This window comes from Vidua chalybeata, unplaced genomic scaffold (assembly GCF_026979565.1).
Source record: "Vidua chalybeata isolate OUT-0048 unplaced genomic scaffold, bVidCha1 merged haplotype scaffold_183_ctg1, whole genome shotgun sequence".
Taxonomy (NCBI): domain Eukaryota; kingdom Metazoa; phylum Chordata; class Aves; order Passeriformes; family Viduidae; genus Vidua; species Vidua chalybeata.
This window is the reverse complement of record NW_026530359.1, coordinates 344-15952: the sequence shown is the minus strand read 5'-3', so window position 1 is coordinate 15952 and position 15609 is coordinate 344. Positions and strand designations below refer to the sequence as shown.

At 59.6% G+C, this 15609-nt stretch overlaps 2 protein-coding genes across 5 annotated transcripts; one reads left to right on the top strand and one right to left on the bottom strand.

Annotated features, from left to right (window-relative positions):
* The first annotated feature begins 1930 nt into the window (after window positions 1-1930).
* LOC128783313 (serine/threonine-protein kinase pim-1-like) lies at window positions 1931-5577 on the top strand. Of its 4 annotated transcripts, XR_008429069.1 has the most exons (5): window positions 1935-2789; window positions 3433-3612; window positions 3868-4017; window positions 4207-5123; window positions 5407-5577. XR_008429069.1 is itself a non-coding variant. In XM_053933964.1 (4 exons), the coding sequence occupies exons 1-3, from the start codon at window positions 2309-2311 to the stop codon at window positions 3972-3974; spliced, it is 768 nt and encodes a 255-aa protein (XP_053789939.1). In that variant the 5' UTR covers window positions 1931-2308; the 3' UTR covers window positions 3975-4017; window positions 4245-5577. The 4 variants fall into 4 exon arrangements, 3 of the variants coding, with proteins under 3 accessions (XP_053789939.1, XP_053789938.1, XP_053789940.1); XM_053933964.1 differs by having other exon boundaries at window positions 1931-2789; window positions 4245-5577; XM_053933963.1 differs by having other exon boundaries at window positions 4207-5577.
* A 1527-nt stretch (window positions 5578-7104) lies between these two features.
* LOC128783317 (uncharacterized) lies at window positions 7105-12778 on the bottom strand. Its single transcript, XM_053933969.1, has 14 exons — window positions 12155-12778; window positions 11738-11802; window positions 11145-11293; window positions 10675-10822; window positions 10242-10429; window positions 10017-10154; window positions 9627-9741; window positions 9313-9453; window positions 8942-9118; window positions 8653-8808; window positions 8392-8493; window positions 8043-8145; window positions 7714-7770; window positions 7105-7423 (listed from the first exon to the last, which is right to left on the bottom strand). The coding sequence occupies exons 1-14, from the start codon at window positions 12273-12275 to the stop codon at window positions 7224-7226; spliced, it is 1860 nt and encodes a 619-aa protein (XP_053789944.1). The 5' UTR covers window positions 12276-12778; the 3' UTR covers window positions 7105-7223.
* Window positions 12779-15609: the final 2831 nt, after the last annotated feature.

Here is a 15609-nt window from a genome sequence, read left to right as displayed (position 1 = left end):
CTGCATTGTCACAACTGACCCATGGCTCCATGAGGTTCCCCAGTGTCACCGTGGTCGCTGTCAGAGGCTGGATGAGATCGATGTCCCAGGACACCTTGGGCTGAGCTGTCAATCAGTCACACAGAGGGGACAGCGCTAACCCAGCCCTGATTGCCCGAGCAATCAGAAATCCCACCTGGGGGAGGCCCACAAAGGCCCAGGGCCTTAAAACACAGAGCACAAGGTCAGCCCCTGCTATGGACTCTGCCTTCTCCTGGGGTTTGTGTCTCACCCACACTGGAACGCCAGGAGCTGGGAGCCACGTGCGTGTCTTTCTATGGAGCTTCTGTCTTTGCGTCTTTCTCTCTTTCCTCTCCTTCTAATGCTCTTTCTATGGAACATTTTTTGGGTACCTCAACAACTAAAGTGTTTAAAGGTTTCCAGGTTAAATGGGCTGAGTGAATTAAGTTAATTCTAGGGTGTTTTATGTTGGATTGGATGTTGTATTAAATCCTTTTCCAAAGTTTCTTGCTTTTTTGTACTTTGCCAGTAAAATTGTGGGGGGTCCCAAATGGCCGCTGAGGGTCACTCGGGGATCCTGGAGGGTCTGGGGGACACTTACGGCACAGATGGGGGCGGATACCGGGGTTCTGTAGAGCGCGGGGCATGACGGGCATTGTAGTCCCGGCTCCAATGGGGCTCTATTAGGCTGCGAGGCATGATGGGAGTTGTAGGCAAAAGAAAAGACAGCACTGACTCCAGGCACCGCCCCCAAAGCCACAATCCCCGGCGATGATTGGCTGCGGGTGATGATGGGCGGGAGCCTCAGCAAATGGGAGGCGGTGAAGGCGGGAACAGCCCATTCAACCCCTCCAGTCCCTCCCAGTACAGCCCAGTGCATCCCCAGTTCATCCCCAGTACAACCCCAGTGCCCCTCCAATCCCTCCCAGTACAGCCCAGTCCCTCCCAGTACACCTCAGTTCATTCCCAGGCCCTTCCAGTTCCCCCCAGTGCCATCCATAGTCTGCTCCAGTGTCCCCCAGTCTTCCCCACAGCGTTCCCGCCCATTGCGGGGCAGCGGCGCAGACGGAATGTCCTGCGGCCCAAACCTCCTGCTCCTGCCACACAGCGCCCAGCGTTCTCCCCCTCCTCCTCCTCCTCTCCCAGCACGGCACAAATTCCAGCTCGGAGGAGGCTTCCCCAGAGAGGGCTCCTGCTCCTGTTTCAGCCTCCGTGACCCTGCAGAGGAACAGGGCATCTTTCAGGCACTTCCACAAGCTCAGGCTACCCATTTCATGGGGAATCTGGGGTGAAAATGGCCTTTTTCCAAAAGATAATTGCAGAGGAGATGGATTACAAATTATAAGGGAAAAATTACACTTCTTACAGACAAAGTCGACCAAGTCATTGCCTGCATTTTTCTTTTCAGATTCTTTCAGTCATCTCCTGAGAGCTCCAGCTTGTTCTGGTGCTTTCCATGAACTGATTGAACTCCTGATTTATATCAGTGCACTAGATGTAGAAGCATCTGAACTGAACACAGAAACAAACTCCCTCTGTCAGCCCATTTTCATCTTCTAGATCACTTTCAAGATGTGCATGGGGATGTTGCAATGCTGATCAGACAGCTCTCCATTTCTGGCTGCAGGCTCTGCAGATTCTTTCTCTGCATTCAGTCAGGCTTGTGCTCCCTAACAATTCCTGGTAGCCCATCATGTTTTCTTAGGGTAGAACAATAACAATGAAATCCTTACCAATGGCACAACTGCCCAGCCCACAAGGAAAAGAAAGAACAAGCTGCCAAGTTCTTCAAACATTTGTCCTGCTTTGCTGCAAGAGTTGTGCTGCACACACGGTGTGGAATGCCAAGAGAAGCTGCAGCTGGTGGCACATCTTGAGATAGAAGCTTCACCTCGTTCTCCAGGAAAGGTTCTTGGAAAGAGCAAACAGGCCCCGGCCCCAGCGCCGGCTGCTCCCGGGCCCCGCGGAGGACACAGGCGGCGCAGCCGCTGCCGCCGCCTCCGCTGCGGCTTCCCCGGCCCGAGCTCCGCCGCTCGGCAGCGCGGCCGCCGGCCCCGAGCCGCCGCTGTCCCGTTGCCAGGAGCGAATGCCTGGGGATGGCCGGCCCGGGGCGCTTGAGGGGCGCTCGGGGGCCGCTCCTGGCCCCGGGCCGAGCGCTGACAGCCGCGTCCCGCCGGCAGGGAAGGCGCAGCAGGGCCTGCAGGAGCAGTACCGGCTGGGTTCACTGCTGGGCCGCGGCGGCTTCGGCAGCGTCTTCGGGCGGGGATGAGCTGGGGCCCAGCAGGGTGGAAGCCGCCGGGACGCCTTGATGGAGAGCGGGCGTGGGGCCAGCGCAGGGCGCAGAGCATCCCGGGCTGGGCGAGGGCTTCCCGAGCCCCGGCACGGCCTCAGCCCCACTGACGGCATCGTGCTCCTCCCGCAGCCCGACGGCACCAGCGCACCCCTGGAGGTCGTGCTGCTGGCCAAGGTGTCCACTGGCTTCCCCGGTGTCGTCCAGCTGCTGGAGTGGCTTGAGCTCCCCAACGACATCGTGATGGTGCTGGAGCGCCCAAAGCGGTCTCAGGACCTGCACCATTTCATTCGGGCACGGGGGTTCCTGTCCGAGGAGGTGGCGCGGGAGCTGTTCCGCCAGGTGCTGGAGGCCGTGCGGCACTGCACCAGCTGCGGGGTCCTGCACAGGGACATCAAACCACGGAACATCCTGGTTGACCTGGCCACCGGGGAGGCTAAATTGATCGACTTTGGCTGTGACACCTACCTGCAAGACACAGCCTACACTCACTTTGCAGGTGAGTCCACACAGGGGTGTGCTCGCGGTCCCAGCATCTCACGGCCCAACATCTCCCAGGCCAAGCTGGCTGTGGCATCGGGGATTGTCCCTTTTGCTCCCCTTGATGGCTCTGAGATTTCAGCCGAGTTGTGTTTCAGCAGGGCTGGGTGGGGAGCCAGCTTCCAGCCCTGCTGGCAGCCTTTGCCCACCACTCTGCCCAGGGCTGGGGCTGGGGCTGGGGCAGCCAGCCCAACAAAAACACCCGTGGGTGGGGGCAGCAGAGAGGGGGGGCCAGAACCTGTGCCCCAGCCGGTTTGGTGTGCAGGTGAGAAAGGGCTTGGACTGCTCCACTCACCTGGTTTGCTTTGAATTCATAATGGTTTTTGGGGCAATGCAGGCAGGGAGGATGAAGGCATGGTTTTCCCCAGCACTGAGTGGGTTTTTCCTTGTCATGGTCGGGCCTTGCCAGGGCTTCAGCTGCCCTCTTCCAGCATCTGTGGCTTCTTTTCCAACCCCAAGTCTGTACACAAGTCCCAGGTGCTGGCGAGAGGGCAGCGGTCACCCCGTGTGCCACTGGGGCAGCCCCCGCATGCCCAGGGATGCTGGGGCCAGGCTCTGGGAGCAGCAGCATCCCCCTGCTGAAGCCCATCTCTATTCCATAGGAACACGGTCATACAGCCCCCCGGAATGGACCCACTTTGGCTGGTACTACGGCAAGCCAGCTACTGTCTGGTCCCTGGGCATCGTGCTGCACCAGATGGTCTGCGGGGAGCACCCTTTCAGGGGGTGCCAGAACATCAGCTGGGACCATCAGCTCTCACTGCCACAACGGCTCTCTCCAGGTGGATCCTCATCTCTGGCCACAGGGGCAATACCAGTGCTGGGAGACAGCAGCAGCTCGTGAGCATCCCGCTCTGGCAGCTACTGAGGAGGGGGCACATGTCCTGCTCTCCTGCTCTCCTCCAAAACAGGGAATTGATGGGAAAGTTTAGGCCCAGCTCTGAGCACATCCAGCATGGCCTGGGCACGGGAATAGTGGGGCAAAGCCAACAGGAGCCTTCTCCAACTGACCGGCGGGTTCTGGTTTCTCTGCCCAGAGTGCCAAGATCTGATCAGGAGGTGTTTATCCATGCTGGACATGGAAAGGCCTTCGTTAGAAGAGCTGTTGTGTGATCCCTGGATGCAGGACGTTCATCTGCCCTAGAAGAAGGGAGAGAGCCACAGGCACACTCTGATGCAGGGCCCTGGTAAGTTACAGCCCCACACACGCATTGGCAATCAGAAGCACAGGAACCCAGACTTTTTTGTGCTGCCTGTGTCACTGCCCAGAGGTCATCAGATGGGAACACGCAGCCCTTATGCTGCAGCTGAGCTGCTCTGCCCAGCACTGGTGGCCGCCATCTGAGCTGGTTTTGCCTTCCTTGGTTCCCTGACAGCTGGGGCCCTGGGCAGAACCCTGACAGCCTGGTCTCAGCCCCAGGGAAGGAGAAGGAGCCCCTGGAGAAGCTGTAGCAGGTGGGGCTGCTGCTGCTGGAGACAGCGAGGACGACATCAAGGATGACAACCTCTTGCTCCACCTGGTCACCGGCAGGCTGAAGATGACGTCACTTTGATTCTGGCACCTTCTCCAAAGCCAGGCTCCACAGGGAATTTGCAGATGAGTCCACACGCAGGGGATGTTCCCAGATTTGGGCATTGCACAGCCTGGCCGGGAACCAAAGGTTCCCCCTTTGCTGGGGCGGATGCAGCTGATCCTTCAGTCGGCTGCCCAGCTGCTTTTGGCAGGGCTCGGGGCATGGGCTGGGGTGGGTACGAAATGGGAGTGGGCTCCTGGCCCTGCCAACAGCCCCCACCACCCACCGTGCCCCGGGCTGGGGCTGGGGCTGGGGTAGCCAGCCCGACACAAACCAACCTCCATGGTGGGAGCAGAGGTGGGACTCCAGAACCTGTGCAGGGGCTGCTTTGCTTTGCAGGCAAATAAGGGCTTGGGCTGCTCCCCTGCCCTTCTTTGCTTTGGGATCACTCTTATTTTGGGGGGCAGTGCAGGGGGAAGGGAGAAAGCCTGGGCTTCCTTCACCTGTGAGTGGGTTTTTCCCTGGCATGCAGGGGTTGGGCCTTCCTCAAGCCCCAGACAGAGATATGATTTTTGACCTTTTTTCTTGTTTCCCCTTTTTGTCTGTAATCTACTTTCAATAATTTGTTGTGTGTTTTTCTAGAGGAAGCGTTCTAGGTGGGGTCCAGTCTGGATGGGGAAGTGCTTGGGAGCAGCTGCAGCGTGGATGGGCCGTGCCCTTGGAGAAGGCTGAGGACATCGTTTGGGACCAGCTTTTCTTCCAGCGGTGGATGGCGTCAGGTGGGTCCCGTCTGCTGGGCATGGTGGGATCAGAGCTTTGGGGAGATGGCAGCGAGCACAGGAGCATCCTGCTCTGGGCAGCTGCTGAGGGCTGGATGTGCCGTGGCTGGCTGCAGGCTGGGCACATGTCCTGCCCTCCTGCTCTGCTGCCAAAGGCAGCAGTGATGGGCAGCTCTGGGCACCGCTCTGGGCACGGCCAGCATGGCCTGGGCACCGCGGGCGGCTGGGACAAGGGGACAGGAGCCTTCAGCTGAGGGGCACTTTCTGGTTTCTCTCCTTGCAGACGGGCTCTGCGGGTGCTGAGGCTGCTCTGGGCTCTGCCAGGGCTCTGCTGGAGCTCAGCACCGGGCCCCAATCAGCCAAAGAAGAAATGGTGTGACCTGCAGCACAGACTTGCTTGAGCGTTTCAGCAACACAGCTCAAGTTTGCAGAGTGTACACCTCCAAGGGAAAACATGCCACCACCCAAAAATTAAACTTGTTCAATACTTTTCTGAGATGAAATCAATCTGGGATGACCCCAAATGACATTTTGCAGTTTGCTCAAGCTGTAGCTCAGCCCTTCTCTGAACAGTTCTCTCCCCCACCTGCATTTTACTTCCCAACTGCTCCCTCTTTTCCCCCAGTGAATTCCCAGCCTGTGGCAGTCTCCATCACACTTCTGCCTTCCTTGATGCCCCTCACCACGAGGAAGGCCGAGCCCCCAGCTTAGGGACTCATCCTGTCACTGGCTGAGGAGCAGCAATGTCTCAGAGGTCTGGTTGGATTTTAGTGGCATTCAGAGCTGCTCTCCAGCCCTCAACTCTCCTCACTGCTGAGATCCCACTCCCTTTTCCTTGTCCTTTCAGCAGGATGAGCTCTGTGAATCCCCTTGGGCCTCCCCACTCTTCCCAGCCCATGCACCCACCTCAGTTAGGCTGAAGCTGCAGCTTCTCTGTCTCCTCTGGCACACCAGTCCAGTCCCCTGTGCGGGGAGCCCCAGCCCCAGAGCGCAGCACCCAACAGTGCCGTCCGGGCTGGAGCAGCTGCCCTGCAGCCCTGGCTTGGCTCTTGGTGGCAAGGGAATGCTCCCTGTTTGCAGCTGTCCCTGCAGGATGGCCCCAGGGCAGAGCCCAGCTCCCACTGCAGCCCTGAAGCTTGGGGCAGACAGTGGTCCCAGAGCTGAGGTTCATGGGGAGCACCCGCAGCTGTGCCTGGCACTCTGTTGCCGTGTGTCACAGTGCAGGCTGCCTTGTACTGGTGAATGGACCAGCCCCTGCTTTGACTGACAGGGGCCTCGCCCATCACATCTCTCCCAAGGCTGCAGGCATTTCACAGGCCAGAATCTGAAGGGGCGCAGAGGACAGACCAGTGAAATTATCCAGACTGGCTTTTTCAAAGGCCCCTTAGAAGGAAGGGCTTGAGCACAAACCCTCTCTGATTGCCCCATGAACATTGGGCTGAGTGGTCTCTTTGGCTCCAATCCACTTTCCTCCTCAAGCCAACGTTACCCACTGCCTCCCACATCCCCCCCGTGCCTTCCCACTCCCTTGTCCTGTCAGGGCTTTCGCAGCCCCTCATCCCTTGGTGGCCCCATCCCCTCAGGGTCTCCCTCAGCCCGGCCAACCTGCCCGGCAGCAGCGCCACAGCCCCACAGGAGCTCCTGAGGAGCCCCATCCAGAGGCACCTCGGAGCCCTCAGCAATGCAGCCAGCAACACACGGGCAGGAGGACACAGATGGCGGTTCCTGCCTGGGACAGGGCTTGTGGCCATCTCCAGGCACCGGTCTCACAGGGATCCCTGGAACTCCGGCCCCTGCCCACCGGCTCTGTTGGCAGCACAAAGGCTTCAGCAGAACCACCAAAGGCCAAGGGGCTTCTGGCCATTTTCCCTGCAAGCCTGCACGTGCCTGGGCAGCTTGCTGAGCCCAGGCACCCTTTGCTCCCTCTTCCCCTATGCCCTGCAGAGCCTGGGCAGCAAAAGAAAAATCCTGGGAGTCTGTCTATTAGAACACATCCTATATTTATATCCTACAGAAAAGCAAAAAGAACGAAAGAACAATCTTGAAGAAATTAAACATTCCTGCTGGCTCAGGTGGCCCCAGCAGACAGAGCCTCTGGGATCAGCACTCTGCACAGCTCCAGCAGCGCAGCCAGCCGAGCCCCAAGAGACGAGGCCGTGTCCTCCATGCCCTGCGCAGCTGATCATGCAGGCTGTCCAAGATGGAATATCCAGCTCTCTCTACTGCCTGGAGGATGTACAACGTTTGAATTGCCAGGCTTCCAACGGCGACGCTGATGTCATTTGCCGTGCCTTCAAGGGCTGAAAGAGAGAGCAACAGAGCCATGGTCAGATTCCGGATCTGAGGGGACCCGAGGAGACCTCCCTGCCAGGGCCATCCCAGCCGGCTCCGGCCATGGCCAGCAGGGAATAAGGGACAAATGGGATCAGCCCGAAGCTGCTGGCCACAAATCCCCCAGGTGGCCCTGAAATCTCCGTGTGCTCTGCCCACGCCGCCCCTCGTCCGCACAGGGAGCAGAGCCCTGCGCAGCCGGGGCACGGCTTGCAGCTCCCCCGCCAGCCCCCGCTGACAGCCCGCTGCCCTCACTCACCCTCACAGATGAGCTGGAGCTCTTCTTTCTTCCCCCTCAGCTGCCGCCCGGCCATCCCTGCCAACACAGAGCCTGTCACAGCCCAGCGGCACAGCTCCCTGCCAGCGGCGCTGCCAGCCCTGTGGCCACACGGCCTCCTGGCCCGGCAGGGCTCAGCCGGGCCCTTGCCGCACGCTGCCGCCCAAGGGCACGGCTGCGAGAGGGCGGCAGCAGCGCCCAGGCCAGCCGGGGCTCCACCCCGCCGGGCCCGGATGGCGCTGCCGGGGCAGCAGGCGGGGCTGGGGCCGAGCTGCGGCGGGGCGGGGAGGGAGCCCGGGCTCGCGGCTCACCCAGGAACCTGATGGCCGCCTCTCGCAGGGGCTCCTCTGGGCTCTCCAGGTAGGGCATGGCCTGGCGCAGGTGCTCGGCCGCTCTGCTGCTGTCGTCTGCCAGCTGGAGAGAGCGGCAGGAGGGAAGGCTTGGCGCGGGCTCAGCCCCTGGACCGGGCACTCCCTGCGCCCAGCCCCAGCCTCCCCTGCCCGCACCGCCGTGAGCTCGGGCCCACAGGAGCCTGGAGAAGAGCCCGCGCCGCCTCTGGCTGCAGCAGCGGGCAGGGGCACAGCTGCCAGCCCCGCACACTGAGCACCGCGCTCAGGGGGATTCTCCAGCCTGAGGCCGGCACTTCCAGACCATCCTTACCAGGCACTCGGTGAACTTCCACAGCTTCTTGTTCTTCACCACTTTTTCCAGATCCCTCCTCTTCAGGAACTGGGCCACACAAAGCAGCGTTTCCTGAGAAGCCTGGAGAGCAGCAGAGACACGGAGATGGCCCCACAGCCCAGGGCGCAGGACCTGTGTCCCTGTGCCAAGGCCTGGAGGAGGCTGCAGCCCAGCAGGTGCCAGGGCAGGAGGCAGCTGAGCCGCCTCCCAGGGGGACAGCAGCAGCCCACGAGTCCTCACCTGTGCCACACGCCCATCCTCATCATGGCAGTGGAAGAAGAGTGGCAGCAGGCTCTGGCGCACGTGTGTCTTCAGGGCCTTTTTGTCCTTTTGCAGTGGAAGAGACAGCAATGTTTGGAAGAGCAGGATGGAGAGCAGCTGCACCTGGCTATTGTCCTGTATGAAAGGAAGAAAAAAAGACCTGAGCATCGGCTGCATGGGGCTCAGCTTGGCTCAGGCCTGGAAATCCACAGGGCACAAAGTGTCCGGGCAGCAGCCAGTGGCTGTGGCTGGAGGCAGCGAGCCTTACGTGGTCAAAGAGTGGCAGGAGCGCCTCAACCAGCCGCAGTGCAATGGAGCTGCCTATCAGCATGTCCTTGTCCCGGGAGATAAAGCTGAGGAGCATGACAGCCATGCTAACTATCTCTCCATCTGCGTCGCACAGGAGCTCCACAAGACTTTCAGTCAGGCTCCACATTTTTTCACTCTGTGCGGAACACAAGTTTGTGAAACGCCATCCTGCTGCCGCAGGGCCTAGAGGCCAAAGGGCTGTTGCGGAGCACTTGGGCAGCTGAAGCAGGAGGCAGGAGAGCTGGGAGCAGCTGCCCCAGTGCCTAAAGCCCAGCAAAGCCCAAGCGACTGCATTCCCGAGGGCAGCCTCAGCCGCTGCCCCCTTCTCACCATCGAGGGATTGTCAATGAGCTTGAGAAGGGCCCTGAGCGCCAGGCGACGCCTGTCCCTGCACTTGCTGTGCAGGTGCCTTGACAAGATTTGCAGGACTCTGTTAGCACTGCCTCCACTCAAGTTCAGGCACTCGAGGACCTGAAAGGCACAGGGCAGTGACAGGGGACCCGGCCGGCAGGAGCCCGGAACCGCACAGGGCTGGGCCCAGGCAGCAGCACAGGGCGCGGGCACCCGTCCCAGGCAGCTGCAGCTACGAGAGGGCAGAGAGCTGGGAGGCAGCTGAGCGAGGCAGCGCTGGCCATCAGGCTCACCTCCACAAGGAAGGCCAGGGCGGGCAGCTCCCAGCGTGGCTCCAGTGTGTTGAGCAGCTGGAGCAGGTAGCGAGCGATCCGGGAGCACAAGGGGATGGAGACACGGGATATCTCCCTGGCAGGAGAAAAAGTAACCAAGACTTTGGGCCGGGGGACAAACCTCTCCCAGGACAGACTCACAGAGGTCTGGTCTTTCCCCAGCATCCTGCAAGGGGCCCTGGGCTATTTGGGAGGCAGCTCCTTGTGGGTACCCTCCTCTGCCAGCCTTTTCCAGTCTGCTTGGCTGTGCCTCGGTGACAAGGCCCTCTGGCCCACGACCACTGGGACTGTGTGGGGCACCCTGGGCACAGAGCACAAATGTCAGAGGCAGCGGGGAGAAGGGGGTCTCACCTGGCCAGCAGACCCACGGCATAGTGGTGGGTGTCAGCACACAGCAGCGTGTCCCAGCCACGCTTGCGTTCCATTGCCAGCACCACATCCTCGTGCTCCATTTGGCAGAGCAGGGACTTCAGGGTTCGCACTGCAAACCTGCGTGCAGAGCAAAGCCCAGGTAACACTGGGAGCACTGGCTCCTGCCCAGGGATGTGGCAGGGACAGAGGAGTGGGATGGAGTACCTGTTGGGGCTGGTGGCAAGGCCGTATTGCTGCTGGCATCCCTTCCAGAAGGTATCGACCTCCTCTGGCATATCCAGAGTGCTGAAGAACACTTGGAAGAGCAGATGCACAAGTAGGTGGGGGAAATACACCGTCACCATCTGTGGGACACAGGGCACCTGGAGGATCTTCCACATCACCACAGTTGCCTGCAAAGGACAAAGCCCCCCGAGACAGCGCTCAGTGCCGAGGTGTCCGTGTGGCAGGGCCCGAGCACGGGAGGGAGAGGCCCGGAGAGACGCAGGGGGAGCAGCGGGCCTGGTGCCCCTGAAGCTGCCCCGAGGCCAGGTTTCAGCCCAGCGCCTGAGGCAGGGAGATGCAGTGGGGCAAGGAGGATGGAGAGCTGCTGGGCAGGTGGCCTTGGGACCAGCAAAGGCCAGTTGCAGAAACTCACAGCCAGGACAAAGACACCCGTTTTGTCCCCATCAGAGGTGAACGTGCTGTGCTCTGGCCAACTCCCCAGCACATTGAGGAGCATCAGCTGCACTGGCTCGGCAGTCCTGGGCGAGCACATGATGCTCTTCCACATGGTGAAAGCAGCTCTGCGGGGTTAGAGCTCTGTCTCAGGGGGATCTGGGACACAGCACCGTGGCCTGGGCAGCAGCGGGGACCTGAGCTGGCTGCCGGCTCTGCCTCTGCCCACTGCCCCTCGCCAGCAGCACCCAGGCAGCCCAGGCCTGTGGGGACAGGCCCCTGAGGGGCAGCGAGGGAGCATGGCAGCAGGCTCGGGGGCTGAGGTGCCAGGGCTGGCAAAGGGAGCAGCCAGAGGGCCCTGGGGACTCTCTGTTGGTCAGACACCTGGCACAGGCTGTACAGGCTGATGGGCTGGGGAGCCCTGAGCCCTCTGGGCAGGTGGCCCCATACCTGTCACAGGATGGGGCCACACACAGGAGTGTCATTACTACATCGGCAGGCTGTTCTTCAGTGAGATCCAGGAGGGCCCTGTTCAGTCTCTGCTCAGCAAACTGATTGTCCATGAGCCACTCGTGGATGTACCTCACCATGGCGGGCACCTGGAGAAGGCACGGGGAGACTTGGAAAGCTGCCAGAGGGAGGAATGTCCCCAGCTTCCCCAGAGAAGTGCTTCCCTTCCCACCACACTGCCATGGCCTCAAAGGCTTCCAGTGACCCGCAGGTGTGGCTTGGGAGGCCAGGCAATTCCTGGGAGGATCAAACCCTCAAACCACAGGCCGCTTATTTGCTTTGGATTGCAAAACCCGCCCTCTATGAGCATATCCAGCAGGGCAGCAGAGGTCTTGGTTTTGAAGGTGTGTGAATATGCTCTGAGCCCTTTGCCCATGGTGCTGGTCTCTTCCTCCTGAATCCTCTTGATGAATTTGCAAACCAAGTGTAGGAGAAAGGCAGGAAGCCAGGGATGTTCCATGGAATGCTCCAAGCACGGTGCTCGGCTGAGCGGTGACAGCAGGCCCAGCCCAGGTGGGGATGGCTGCAGGTACCTCCACTGTTCTGCGGAAGAGGCCACGGGCGGGGTCCTGCTCTTGTGTGCGGTCCACGGCTGCATCTGGCAAAGAGCGAGCGCAGCCAGAGCTGAGGGGCTGCGGGAGAGGCCGGAGAACACAGCCCAGCCCTGAGCTCCCCAGGCAGGGACAGCCCCGGGATGCCCCAGGGGATGGAGCACGGCCGCTGCGGGGTGTCTGCCCGGCCCCTCTTCCGTCCTGTCCGTGGGCATGTCCCCAGGGGATGGGATGGGATGGGATGGGATGGGATGGGATGGCATGGGATGCCATGGGATGCCATGGGATGCCATGGGATGCCATGGCATGGGATGCCATGGCATGGGATGCAGTGGGATGGGATGGAATGGTGCCAAGCTGGCTGCAGGCACCAACCCTAAGCCCAGCTCTGCCACTCACCCTCCTGTAGAGTCTTCAACCGCAACACCTCTTTGATCTCCTCTATTGGGGCAGCTCCAGGGCCTTCTTCCTCCTCCTGCACCCAGGCCAGCTTGGGCCCTCTTAGGGATCTCTGCTCCATGGCAGTCACTGGATTTGTGGCGAGTTGCAGGAGAGATGCCTCGGAAAAGCTCCGAGTCAGCGAGTCCTGCAGTCGTGCCTGGAAGGCACCTTCAGGAGAGAAGCCTCAGGAAGGCTACAGGACAGCAAGTCCTGCACTCTGGTCTTGAGGGCTCCTGCCACAAGGACAGGAGACTCCTGTCAAGGATTGTGGTCAGGCCTCGAGGGCACCGGTGGCAGGGATGGGAGATGCCTCCGGGGCACCAAGTCCCACGGTCTGCCCTCAAGGGCACCTGCAGAAGAGAAGCCTCAGGAAGGCCACAGGTCAGCAAGTCCTGTGGTCTGGCCTCGAGGTCAGCTGCAGGAATAACGCCTGGGAAAAGCTCCGGGTCAGACACGAACGAGTGCGCTGTGCGGGGGCTCCTCACGGCACCGCTCTGTCCCGTCCTGTCCCGTCGCGTGCTCCAAGCACTCTGGCGTGGTCTTGTCACCGCCAGCTCCTATGTCACCCTGTGTCACAAAGGGCCCTTGGACATGCTGTCCTGTTCCATGACACGGTGACCACGCAGCACCGTGTCACAAAGGGTCCCTGCACACACTGCCCCCTGCCCTGGGGCCGCCCCCACCCACCCAAAGTGGCCCAGGTTGGAAGGAATTCCTCACCCCAAGTGTCTAAGACAGCCCGACAGGGTCTTTAGGAACGGCTGAAACCATCAGCAAACGCTGCCCTGCTCCGCGGGCTCAGGGCAGCAGAAGGAGCCCCCAGGGCTGCCGACGCAGCTGTGCTGGGAATGGCACGGGGCCTTCCACAGAAGCTGGCACGGCCTCCTTGGGACACGTCCCGGCTGGTGGCCATCCTAAACCAGCGGGTGTGACACAGACAAGGAACGTGTGGGCCAGGGCACCAATGCTGCTTGGACCCCTGGGGCCCGGGGAGCGCTGACATCAGCAGGTGTGGCAGAGTCCCTGCCCAAGCAGACCTGCCACCCCCCGGGCCCTGGCAGCTCTGGTGCCCTTCTCCTGCCCCAGAGAGAGACCTGTGCCCGTGGGGGGCTTCTGTGCCAGAGGGAGCCAAAGCCCACGTGCATTGGGGGCTGCGCTCCTGCCTGCAGGGGCTCTTGGCAGGAGCACCTGGAGCAACTGCTGGCAACACTTGGTCTCTGTCAGAAGCTCTTACTCCATGCTGAAATTATTTTCTCATTGAAGTTCTTGCCTTCTGCACAAAAACACCTTAGTGGCCAAGGCACGGAAGAATCTGGCAAGTAAGAATCCTCAGTTCAGGAAAGCTTGACTTCCCATTGTTCAACTGAAGTAGTTCCAAAAATTTGCAGACTTCCCAAATTAATTGGGATGGCCTGAGGAGGTGAAGATTTGGAAGTAATGAGCACAGACATACCAAAGTACTTAGCACAGTTAGCATAAGAAAAACCTGGCAGGCCTAACTTGACCTGAGAGTGACTTGACAAAAAGCTTTAGCCATAGTCTAGCAGAAGAACTAAGGGCAAGTGTGGAGTAAGGCCTGTGCAGGGAAGCCATGAGGAAGACTTTGTGCTGCTTTGGGGCATGGAGACGGCTCCTGGCCAGGGCCTGGACATCAGCTTCCAGTACAGCAATCTGACACAATGTATTTCTAACCACCTGCCTATCGAATCACTTCAGCAGTGCAAAGATGGATGGTATGTTTGATACAATTCCTACATTAACCCACTGGAATTTATAGGTGGTGGAAAAACATTGCAGTGGGTGCAGACCCCTGCCCTCCTGGCTTTTGGCAGTCAGTGCATTTTCTGCTGATTTCTTTGAATAAGGGAGACCCCTCAGGACTGCTGTATCCTGAGGGAACACCGTTGGCCTTGACCTGAAGGCACCTGCACCAGCTTAAAATCAGCTGCCCCAGCTTGCAGGACCTCTCTTGGCCAGCATCCTGACGTGGATGCAGGACTGCTGCGAGGCACTGCTGGGACCCAGCGGGACGGGACCGGCTGTCTCGTGTCCACGTAGCACCCCCTGACACAGCCAGGGTCATCCCGAAACCAGAGAAACGCTCACGTGTCAGCACAGGGGAGCAAGGAGCACTGGGCTCCTCTCAGGGTATCTCAGCTGGGCTGGCTCCACAACACAGCCCCATTTTAAGGCCTGCTGATGCCCAGCTGCCAGAAATGCCTACCTTGCTCTCTCCAAGATGCACAGGGAGAGCCAATGAGCAGGACGCCTTGGGAGGCAAACCTTCCCTGCCTTTTCTGAGGCCAGGGACACACCAAGATCCAACAAGACTCTCCACGCTGCGTGGTCCACACAGCCCAGCTCTGTGCTGGCCCTGGGCCACAGCAGCATCCCCCAAGCAAGAGGCAAATGCATATTGCCAAGAGTTGAAACCCAGCAGACAGGGAAGATGTGAAAAGTGTGTGCATAAAGGCCTTTTAATTCACAGCTCTCAAAGAGAGCTTTGGGGCTCAGTGCTGGACAGAGGCGCTCCTGCTCACACCTCTGTCCAAAGGGGGGAACACACCCTGCTGCAGGTGCTTGGGTTGGTCTCCATAGGTCCAGGCGGATGCCAAACCTGCTCTTCACAGCCTTCTCCCTTGCTCTGCCCCTCTGCCAAGTGCAACGAGCCTCAAAGACTGAAAGGACCACAGAGAGACAAGGGGGACACTTGCACCTGCCTCCCTGGGAAGCACTTCCCTTGAGAAGCAAGCCCCTTTCCTCCAAAGGCATTTCCCCAAAACATGTAGCTTTCCTGGGGAACACCAACACACTCTTAAGAAAAGCTGGCAAGGCTGAATGACTTCAGGTCCTTTCAGGGCAGGCAGTCCAGCTGTAGCTCCTATTCCCCCAAGTGTGTTTCCAGGTGGAGGTTCAGAGGTGCAGCCCCAGGCCTCTACAAATACAAGCTGCCACTGCCTCTTCACCTGCCTCAACTCCTGCTGGGGTCACGGCAGCAAAACCAGGCTGTTCCAGCCAGAGCCCAGAGCCCTGTTCCCGCAGGACACTCTTGCCAGCACCTCCTGCAAATGAACATCATCTAGGATATCATGCCTGGTTCCACAAGAAATTCGTCACACATTCCCCTTTTTCTTTCTGGACAAGCCAGGCTCTATTTACAATAGACTCTAAACTTTTCTTCATACACGAAAAAATACTGCCAAAGATAATAAGCACAGCAAAAGTGACAAGAAGGATTCTAATTCTTCCATCAAGAAGTTTTCAGCCATCCAGTAATTCCACAGTTTCTTGAGCCATTTGCCAAAGGATTTTCAACAATAGTAAGCTTTTTCATATTCTCTTGAAGTAGGGAAAGTCTTTGTGAATGGATGTCGGAGAGAGAGGTGCTGCGGGAGACAAGACTCATGACCTCA